Source organism: Oncorhynchus tshawytscha, unplaced genomic scaffold, assembly GCF_018296145.1.
Source record: "Oncorhynchus tshawytscha isolate Ot180627B unplaced genomic scaffold, Otsh_v2.0 Un_contig_4173_pilon_pilon, whole genome shotgun sequence".
Taxonomy (NCBI): domain Eukaryota; kingdom Metazoa; phylum Chordata; class Actinopteri; order Salmoniformes; family Salmonidae; genus Oncorhynchus; species Oncorhynchus tshawytscha.
In genome coordinates, this window is record NW_024609440.1 from 144503 (window position 1) to 155000 (window position 10498).

The following is a 10498-nucleotide window of genomic DNA, read 5'->3' on the forward strand; positions in this document are numbered from 1 at the left end:
AAATACTTTACCAGTGTTTCCCCTCTTCAGTCTCTTAAAACTGAACTTTGTGTTTTTCCTTCACACACACACACACACAGGAAACAGCAACACACACGGTGAATCTTTCAATTATTTATTTTTATCAAAAAATAATCAAGTGAACCATGCTCTCTCCTTCCAGTCTTAAAATACAGCCAGATAATGACAGGCTTGCTTAAACTCCATATCCCATAAGCCTCTGCTCCATCTAGGGTTGTAACTTTCCTAGAAAAAGATTCCTGGGATGAAGGACTAGGCAGTAAATCTGGGAAAGTTAACTCCATCACATACAACTACATTTATAAAGGGGACAATCTGAACTGACACCCTATTCCCTATGTAGTGCACTACTTTTGACCAAAGCCCTATGAGAGCTTATGAGGCTCTGGACAAAACGTAGTGCACTACATAGGGAGCCATGTTGGACGCAGTCCAAGAAGAAATCTGTCGATGGTGAAGTTTCCCTTAGACACTGATCTGCAGTCAGTTTAACCCCCCACTAATGGTTAAGGTTAGGATTGGGGGAGGGGAAGCTGATCCTAGATCTGTACCTAGGGGGAACGTCAGTCACTCCAGAGCGACAAATAACAGGATTGGTTTCCCGGTTCATGTGTAGGCCCTGTTGCAGTCAGACAGACCTGGACAAAGCTGGTTTAGAGGAGTGGCCTTTAGGTTGCGTGAACAGCAGCAGAATCAGAGGCATGAGGACCACACAACTTCTCTCTCTCTCTCACACACAGTCATAAAACGGAAAATTACACCAAACAAACCGAACTAAAAACCCACAGTAAAATCATCTTTGTTCAGTCCAGCTCCGGATCCATGGGTGCAAATGATGTTACATTATATCGTCAAACAAAAACAGAACATGTGGAAAACACAATGCCTCATTTCTTCCATCCGACAATATCACACACAGAGGCAGGTGCACAGATTCAAGTTGGCGACATGTCGTAACTGAGTCATGACAACATGGCACCCTATTCCCTAAATCAGGGGTTTTCAACTCTGACCCTACGAGGTCCGGAGCCTGCTTTCTGGTCTACCTGATCATTAATTGCACACCCACCTGGTGTCCCAGGTCTAAATCAGTCCCTGATTAGAGGGGAACAGTGGAACTGGTTTCCAGGTCCAGAGTGGAGTCTGAAGGTCCTATATAGAGCACCACTTTTCACCACAGGCATAATGGAAACGTAGTGCACCACATGTGGAATAGGGAGGAATAGGAGGGAATAGGGTGCCATTTGAGAGGGATCCTATGACTGTTACTGTAGCAGCTAAACAGGCTTGCTGTATGTGTGTCGGTGTGTGGATGGGTGTGTGTGACAGTCCGAGCCTCTGGTGTCAGGACACCCCTCTGTTGTCCCTCATAGTATGATCCAGGTACTCCGGTCGCTGTCAGCCAACACCTGTAGAGAGGAACCTGGACAGAAGAGAGGGGGACAAACAGAAGAATAAACAGATTTGAAGAATTAATTTACATAACGTGTGTGTTTCATTTAACCCTTATTTTACTAGGTCAGTTGACTGAACACATTCTCATTTACAGCAACAACCTGGGGAATAGTTACAGGGGAGAGGGGGGATGAATTAGCCAACTGTAGATGATTAGGTGACTGTGATGGTATGAGGGCCAGATTGGAATTTTAGCCAGGACACTGGGGTTAACACCCCTACTCTTACGATAAGTGCCATGGGATCTTTAGTGACCACAGATGTCCCATCGGAAAGACGGCACCCTACACAGGGCAATGTCCAAAATCACTGCCCTGGGGAATTTGGATATAGTTTTTTTAGACCAGAGGAAAGAGAGGCTCCTATTGGTCCTCCACCACCACTTCCAAAAGCATCTGGTCTCCCATCCAGGGACCGACCAGGACCAACCCTGCTTAGCTTCAGGGTGGTATGCTGCTGGCCTGAGTATACAAAGCATTAAGGACACCTCTTTCCATGACAGACTGACCAGGTGAAAGCTATGATCCCTTATTGATGTCACTTATTAAATCCACATCAACCAGTGTAGATGAAGGGGAGGAGACGGGTTAAAGAAGGATTTTAAAGCCTTGAGACATGGATTGTGTATGTGTGTCATTCAGAGGTTGACTGGGCAAGACATATTTAAATGCCTTTGGAGTATGGTAGTGGTAGTGGGTACGGTAGTCGGTATCGTAGGGGGTACGGTAGTGGGTATGGTAGTCGGTAGCGTAGGGGGTACGGTAGTCGGTACGGGGGGGTATGGTATGGGGTATGGTATGGTCGGGGGGGGTATGGTATGGTGGTCGGGGGTATGGTCGGGGTATGGGATATGGTATGGTAGGGGGTATGGTCGGGGATATGGGATATGGTATGGTAGGGGGTATGGTCGGGGGTATGGGATATGGTATGGTAGGGGGTATGGTCGGGGTATGGGATATGGTATGGTAGGGGGTATGGTATGGGGGTATGGTAGGGGGGTATGGGGTATGGTATGGTAGGGGTATGGTATGGTAGGAGGTATGGTATGGAGTATGGTAGGAGGTATGGTATGGGGTATGGTAGGAGGTATGGTAGGAGGTATGGTAGGGAGTATGGGATACGGTCGGGGGTATGGTATGGTCGGGGGTATGGGATATGGGGTATGGTATGGTCGGGGGTATGGGATATGGGGTATGGTTGGGGGTATGGTATGGGATATGGTATGGGGTATGGTAGGGGATATGGGGTATGGTAGGGGATATGGTAGTAGGTATGGTAGTGGTGTATGGTAGTAGGTGTGGTAGTGGGTATGGTAGTAGGTATGGTAGGGGGAATGGTAGGGGGTATGGTAGGGGGAATGGTAGTAGGTATGGTAGGGGAATGGTAGTAGGTATGGTAGGGGGAATGGTAGTAGGTATGGTAGGGGGAATGGTAGGGGGTATGGTAGGTATGGTAGGGGGAATGGTAGGGGGAATGGTAGGGGGAATGGTAGTAGGTATGGTAGGGGGAATGGTAGTAGGTATGGTAGGGGGAATGGTAGTGGGTATGGTGGGGGTAGTGGGTATGGTAGGTATGGTAGGGGGAATGGTAGTGGGTATGGTAGGTATGGTAGGGGGAATGGTAGTAGGTATGGTAGTGGGTATGGTAGGGGGAATGGTAGTAGGTATGGTAGGGGGAATGGTAGTAGGTATGGTAGGGGGAATGGTAGTAGGGGAATGGTGGGGAATGGTAGGGGGAATGGTAGGGGGAATGGTAGTGGGAATGGTAGTAGGTATGGTAGGGGGAATGGTAGGGGGAATGGTATGGTAGGGGAATGGTAGGGGGAATGGTAGGGGGAATGGTAGGGGAATGGTAGGGGGAATGGTAGGGGAAATGGTAGGGGAAATGGTAGGGGAAATGGTGGTAGGAATGGTAGTAGGTATGGTAGGGGGAATGGTAGTGGGAATGGTAGTGGGTATGGTAGTGGGTATGGTAGGGGGAATGGTAGTGGGAATGGTAGGGGGAATGGTAGTGGGAATGGTAGTGGGAATGGTAGTGGGAATGGTAGGGGGAATGGTAGGGGGAATGGTAGTGGGTATGGTAGTAGGTATGGTAGTAGGTATGGTAGTGGGAATGGTAGTAGGTATGGTAGGGGGAATGGTAGTAGGTATGGTAGTAGGTACCGGGTGCACCGGTTTGTGTCATGAACTGCAACGCTGCTGGGTTTTTCACGCTACAGATTCCCGTGTGCATCAAGAATGGTCCACCATGCAAAGAACATCCAACCAACTTGACACAACTGTGGAAAGCATTGGAGTCAACATGGGCCAGCCTCCCTGTGGAATGCTTTCAACACCTTGTTGAGTCCATGTCCCCACGAATTGAAGCTGTTCTCAGGGCAAATGGTGGTGCAACTGAACATTAGGAGTTGATGTTTTGTCCGCTGTGTGTGTGTGTGTGTGTGTGTGTGTGTGTGTGTGTGTGTGTGTGTGTGTGTGTGTGTGTGTATATATAACGTGTGTACCTTTGTGCAGGGCCTCGTTGGTCATGCGGTTGATGTAACGAGAGCTGCTCTCTGGTACCAGCCACTTCATCACTGTGTTCACACAAGACTTCCTGTACGAACTCCATACACTGCCACTACAGGACGGGAGAGAAGAGGGAGATATGAAAAGAGAAAGAAAAAATGAGAGATATGAAGAGAGAAAGAAATGAGGGAGAGCGATAGATATGGAGAGAGAGAGAGATCGTCTCACCTGGTCTGACCCTTGACCTCAGTGAGGTCACCGACCCCGACGGTGTGACACACTCCTGTATTGAGGTCCCAGCTCACCTGCAGACTGGAGTGGTAGGTGTTGGGCCTGGAAGACAACTACCGGTTAGTGTGAGTGACAGTTAGAGGCAATTAAAACAGCCCTCCACCAGACCCCAGAACACCTCACCAGGTGACTAGCCAGGAAAACAGCCCTCCAGACCCCAGAACACCTCACCAGGTGACTAGTCAGGAAAACAGCCCTCCAGACCCCAGAACACCTCACCAGGTGACTAGTCAGGAAAACAGGAAAACAGCCCTCCAGACCCCAGAACACATCACCAGGTGACTAGCTAGACAGGAAAACAGCCCTCCAGACCCCAGAACACATCACCAGGTGACTAGACAGGAAAACAGAGGTAAACACCCTCCAGACCCCAGAACCCCAGAACACCTCACCAGGTGACTAGCCAGGAAAACAGGAAAACAGCCCCCCAGACCCCAGAACACCTCACCAGGTGACTAGCCAGGAAAACAGACCTCCAGACCCCAGAACACCTCACCAGGTGACTAGCCAGGAAAACAGCCCTCCAGACCCCAGAACACCTCACCAGGTGACTAGTCAGAAAACAGAAAAAACAGCCCTCCAGACCCCAGAACACCTCACCAGGTGACCTAGCCAGGAAAACAAAAACAGCCCCCCAGACCCCAGAACACCTCACCAGGTGACCATCCAGGAAAACAGAGGTAAACAGCCCTCCAGACCCCAGAACACCTCACCAGGTGACTAGTCAGGAAAACAGAGGTAAACAGCCCTCCAGACCCCAGAGAGGAAAACAGGCCTCCAGACCCCAGAACACCTCACCAGGTGACTAGCCAGGAAAACAGAGGAAAACAGCCCTCCAGACCCCAGAACACCTCACCAGGTGACTAGCCAGGGGAAAACAGCCCTCCAGACCCCAGAACATCTCACCAGAACACCTCACCAGTTGACTAGCCAGGAAAACAGTAAACAGCCCTCCAGACCCCAGGACACCTCACCAGGTGACTAGTCAGGAAAACAGCCCTCCAGACCCCAGAACACCTCACCAGGTGACTAGAGGGGAAAACAGCCCTCCAGACCCCAGAACACCTCACCAGGTGACTAGCCAGGAAAACAGCCCTCCAGACCCCAGAACACCTCACCAGGTGACTAGTCAGAAAACAGAGGTGAAACAGCCCTCCAGACCCCAGAACACCTCACCAGGTGACTAGTCAGGAAAACAGACCTCCAGACCCCAGAACACATCACCAGGTGACTAGCCAGGGGAAAACAGCCCTCCAGACCCCAGAACACCTCACCAGGTGACTAGCCAGGAAAACAGCCCTCCAGACCCCAGAACACCTCACCAGGTGACCATCCAGGAAAACAGCCCTCCAGACCCCAGAACACCTCACCAGGTGACTAGCCCTCAGACCCCAGAACACCTCACCAGGTGACCAGCCAGGAAAACAGCCCTCCAGACCCCAGAACACCTCACCAGGTGACTAGCCAGGAAAACAGCCCTCCAGACCCCAGAACACCTCACCAGGTGACTAGTCAGACCCCAGAACAAAAACAGGAAAACAGCCCTCCAGACCCCAGAAACACACCAGGTGACACCAGGTGACTCCAGACCCCAGGAAAACAGACCTCCAGACCCCAGAACACCTCACCAGGTGACCAGACAGGAAAACAGAGGGAAAACAGCCCCCCAGACCCCAGAACACCTCACCAGGTGACTAGCCAGGAAAACAGCCCTCCAGACCCCAGAACACCTCACCAGGTGACTAGAGGGGAAAACAGCCCTCCAGACCCCAGAACACCTCACCAGGTGACCATCCAGGAAAACAGCCCTCCAGACCCCAGAACACATCACCAGGTGACTAGCAGAAAACAGGAAAACAGCCCTCCAGACCCCAGAACACCTCACCAGGTGACTAGCCAGGAAAACAGACCTCCAGACCCCAGAACACCTCACCAGGTGACTAGCCAGGAAAACAGAGGAAAACAGCCCTCCAGACCCCAGACACCTCACCAGGTGACTAGCCAGGAAAACAGAAAACAGCCCTCCAGACAGAACCTCACCAGGTGACTAGCCAGGAAAACAGAGGAAAACAGCCCTCCAGACCCCAGAACACCTCACCAGGTGACTAGCCAGGAAAACAGAAAACAGCCCTCCAGACCCCAGAACACCTCACCAGGTGACTAGCCAGGAAAACAGAGGTAAACAGCCCTCCAGACCCCAGGACACCTCACCAGGTGACTAGCCAGGAAAACAGCCCTCCAGACACAAGAACACCTCACCAGTTGACTAGCCAGGAAAACAGCCCTCCAGACCGCAGAACACCTCACCAGGTGACTAGTCAGGAAAACAGAGGGAAAACAGCCCTCCAGACCCCAGAACACCTCACCAGGTGACTAGAGAGGTAAACAGCCCTCCAGACCCCAGAACACCTCACCAGGTGACTAGCCAGGAAAACAGCCCTCCAGACCCCAGAACACCTCACCAGGTGACTAGCCAGGAAAACAGCCCTCCAGACCCCAGAACACCTCACCAGGTGACTAGCCAGGAAAACAGCCCTCCAGACCCCAGAACACCTCACCAGGTGACTAGTCAGGAAAACAGAGGGAAAACAGCCCTCCAGACCCCTGATCACCTCATCAGGTGACTAGAGAGGTAAACAGCCCTCCAGACCCCAGAACACCTCACCAGGTGACTAGCCAGGATAACAGGGAAAACAGCCCTCCAGACCCCAGAACACCTCACCAGGTGACTAGCCAGGAAAACAGCCCTCCAGACCCCAGAACACCTCACCAGGTGACTCCAGGAAAACAGAGGGAAAACAGCCCTCCAGACCCCAGAACACCTCACCAGGTGACTAGCCAGGAAAACAGGAAAACAGAAAACCTCCAGACCCCAGAACACCTCACCAGGTGACTATCAGGGGAAAACAGCCCTCCAGACCCCAGAACACCTCACCAGGTGACTAGCCAGGAAAACAGCCCTCCAGACCCCAGAACACCTCACCAGGTGACTAGCCAGGAAAACAGCCCTCCAGAACAGAACACCTCACCAGGTGGAAAACAGCCCTAGAGGGGAAAACAGACCTCCAGACCCCAGAACACCTCACCAGGTGACTAGCCAGGAAAACAGCCCTCCAGACCCCAGAACACCTCACCAGGTGACTAGTCAGGAAAACAGCCCTCCAGACCCCAGAACACCTCACCAGGTGACCAGCCAGGAAAACAGACCTCCAGACCCCAGAACACCTCACCAGGTGACTAGCCAGGAAAACAGCCCTCCAGACCCCAGAACACCTCACCAGGTGACTAGCCAGGAAAACAGTCCAGACCCCAGAACACCTCACAGGTGACTAGTCAGGAAAACAGAGGGAAAACAGCCCTCCAGACCCCAGAACACCTCACCAGGTGACTAGCCAGGAAAACAGACCTCCAGACCCCAGAACACCTCACCAGGTGACCATCCAGGAAAACAGCCCTCCAGCCCCCAGAACACCTCACCAGGTGACTAGCCAGGGAAAACAGCCCTCCAGACCCCAGAACACCTCACCAGGTGACTATCCAGGAAAACAGAGGGAAAACAGCCCTCCAGGAACACCTCACCAAACAGAAAACCCTCCAGACCCCAGAACACCTCACCAGGTGACTAGCCAGGAACACCTCAAACTAGCCAGAAAACAGACCCACAGCCCTCCAGACCCCAGAACACCTCACCAGGTGACCAGCCAGGAAAACAGGAAAACAACAGACCCCAGAACCACCTCACCAGTTGACTAGCCAGGAAAACACCCTCCAGACCCCAGAACACCTCACCAGGTGACCAGCCAGGAAAACAGCCCTCCAGACCCCAGAACACCTCACCAGGTGACTAGCCAGGAAAACAGAGGAAAACAGCCCTCCAGACCCCAGAACACCTCACCAGGTGACCATCCAGGAAAACAGCCCTCCAGACCCCAGAACACCTCACCAGGTGACCATCCAGGAAAACAGACCCCAGACCTCCCCAGAGGGGAAAACACCTCACCAGGTGACCAGGTGATAGTCAGGAAAACAGTAAACAGCCCTCCAGACCCCAGGAAAACAGAGGTAAACAGCCCTCCAGACCCCTGATCACCTCATCAGGTGACTAGAGAGGTAAACAGCCCTCCAGACCCCAGAACACCTCACCAGGTGACTAGCCAGGATAACAGGCCTCCAGAACACCTCATCAGGTGACTAGCCAGGAAAACAGACCTCCAGACCACAGAACACCTCAACAAGTGACTAGTCAGGAAAACATGCCCCCAGAACACCTAACCAGGCCACAATTGTCTTTTTTGTTCAAGCTGGGATGAAGCATGGCTATGCCTTTACTAAAAATAGGTGTGTGTGTATGTGTGTGTGCAGTGTAGTTACCTGCAGTGTTCCTCTTCAGGGTTGGAGAACGCCAGAAGCAGCAGCCCAATGTTTATCACCACTGTGTTAGTCTCTGGACACACCTGATACACACAAACACACAGCATTACCGTCTGACCAGATGTGAGTGTGTGTGCGTATATATATATATACACATACACACACAGTGTGTAAGTGTGCATGCTTGTAGACTGTGTGTCTGTAGATGCTCCTGTGTGTGAACACATGGGTACGGGTTGTGTATATGTCTATAGTGTGTGTGTGAGAGAGATAGAGATAAATATATATATCTATTTCACACACACACGGCTACAGATGAAGTCAGAAGTTCATGCACCTCAGCCAAATACATTTAAACTCAAGTTTTTCACAATTTCTGACATTTAGTCATAGTAAAAAAAAAAAAACCTGTCTTAGGTCAGTTAGGATCACCACTTTATTTTAAGAATGTGAAATGTCAGAATAATAGCAGAGAGAATGATTTATTTAAGCTTTTATTTCTTTCATCTCAATCCCAGTGTGTCAGAAGTTTACATACACTCAATTAGTATTTGGCAGCATTGCCTTTAAATTGTTTAACTTGGGTCAAACATTTCAGGTCGCCTCCCACAATAAGTTGTGTGAATTTTGGCCCATTCCTCCTGACAAGAGCTGGTGTAACTGAGTCAGGTTTGTAGGCCTCCTTGATCGCACACACTTTTTCAGTTCTGCCCACAAATGTTCAACAAGACTGAGGTCAGGTCTTTGTGATGGCCACTCCAATACCTTGACTTTGTTGTCCTTAAGCCATTTTGCCACAACTTTGGGGAAGTATGCTTGGGGTCATTGTCCATTTGGAAGACCCATTTGCAACCAAGCTTTAACTGATGTCTTGAGATGTTGCTTCAATATATTCACATAATTTCCCTTCCCGATGACATTTATTTTGTGAAGTGCACCAGTCCCTCCTGCAGAAAAGCACCCCAGTCTGCTATCACAGTCTGGAACGTTCCGGGATCGATGGCATTGAGGAGTACACCACATCAGTCAGTGGATTTATCAATAAGTGCATCGGGAACATCGTCCCCACAGTGACTGTACGTACACAACCCAACCAGAAGCCATGGATTACAGACAACATTCGCACTGAGCTAAAGGGTAGAGCTGCTGCTTTCAAAGTGCGGGACTCTAACCCAGAAGCTTACAAGAAATCCTGCTATGCCCTGCGACGAACCATCAAACAGGCAAAGCGTCAATACGGGGCTAAGATTGAATCATACTACACCGGCTCCGGCGCTCGTCTTATGTGGCAGGGCTTGCAAACTATTACAGACTACAAAGGGAAGCACGGCCGCGAGCTGCCCAGTGACACAAGCCTACCAGACGAGCTAAATCACTTTATGCTCGCGTCGTGGCAAGCAACACTGAGGCATGCATGAGAGCATCAGCTGTTCCGGACGACTATGTGATCACGCTCTCTGTGGCCGACATGAGTAAGACCTTTAAACAGGTCAACATACACAAGGCTGCGGGGCCTGACGGATTACCAGGACGTGTGCTCCAGGCATGTGCTGACCAACTGGCAGGTGTCTTCACTGACATTTTCAACATGTCCCTGATTGAGTCTGTAATACCAACATGTTTCAAGCAGACCACCATAGTCCCTGTGCCCAAGAACACAAAGGCAACCTGCCTAAATGACTACAGACCCATAGTCATGAAGTGCTTTGAAAGGTTGGTAATGGCTCACATCAACACCATTATCCCAGAAATCCTAGACCCACTCCAATTTGCATACCGCCCAAACAGATCCACAGATGATGCCATCTCTATTGCACTCCACATTGCCCTTTCCCACCTGGACCAAAATAACA

At 50.8% G+C, this 10498-nt stretch overlaps 1 protein-coding gene and 2 long non-coding RNA genes across 4 annotated transcripts in view; all 3 read right to left on the reverse strand.

Annotated features, from left to right (window-relative positions):
* Window positions 1–99: 99 nt before the first annotated feature.
* The window catches only part of LOC112239251 (DDB1- and CUL4-associated factor 15-like), a gene marked incomplete at its 5' end in the record, with an annotated part of 27213 nt that continues 16814 nt past the window's right edge, over window positions 100–10498 (reverse strand). For both annotated transcript variants that reach the window (XM_042315327.1, XM_042315326.1), the window contains 4 exon segments: window positions 100–1444; window positions 3980–4095; window positions 4212–4316; window positions 8646–8728. In XM_042315327.1, the coding sequence (XP_042171261.1) occupies window positions 1389–1444; window positions 3980–4095; window positions 4212–4316; window positions 8646–8728 (360 nt within the window).
* LOC121844791 lies at window positions 5224–6281 on the reverse strand. Its single transcript, XR_006082191.1, has 3 exons — window positions 6005–6281; window positions 5675–5770; window positions 5224–5639 (listed from the first exon to the last, which is right to left on the reverse strand). It is a non-coding gene; the product is annotated as an uncharacterized LOC121844791 (long non-coding RNA).
* Window positions 7179–7802, reverse strand: LOC121844792. Its single transcript, XR_006082192.1, has 3 exons — window positions 7651–7802; window positions 7338–7547; window positions 7179–7282 (listed from the first exon to the last, which is right to left on the reverse strand). It is a non-coding gene; the product is annotated as an uncharacterized LOC121844792 (long non-coding RNA).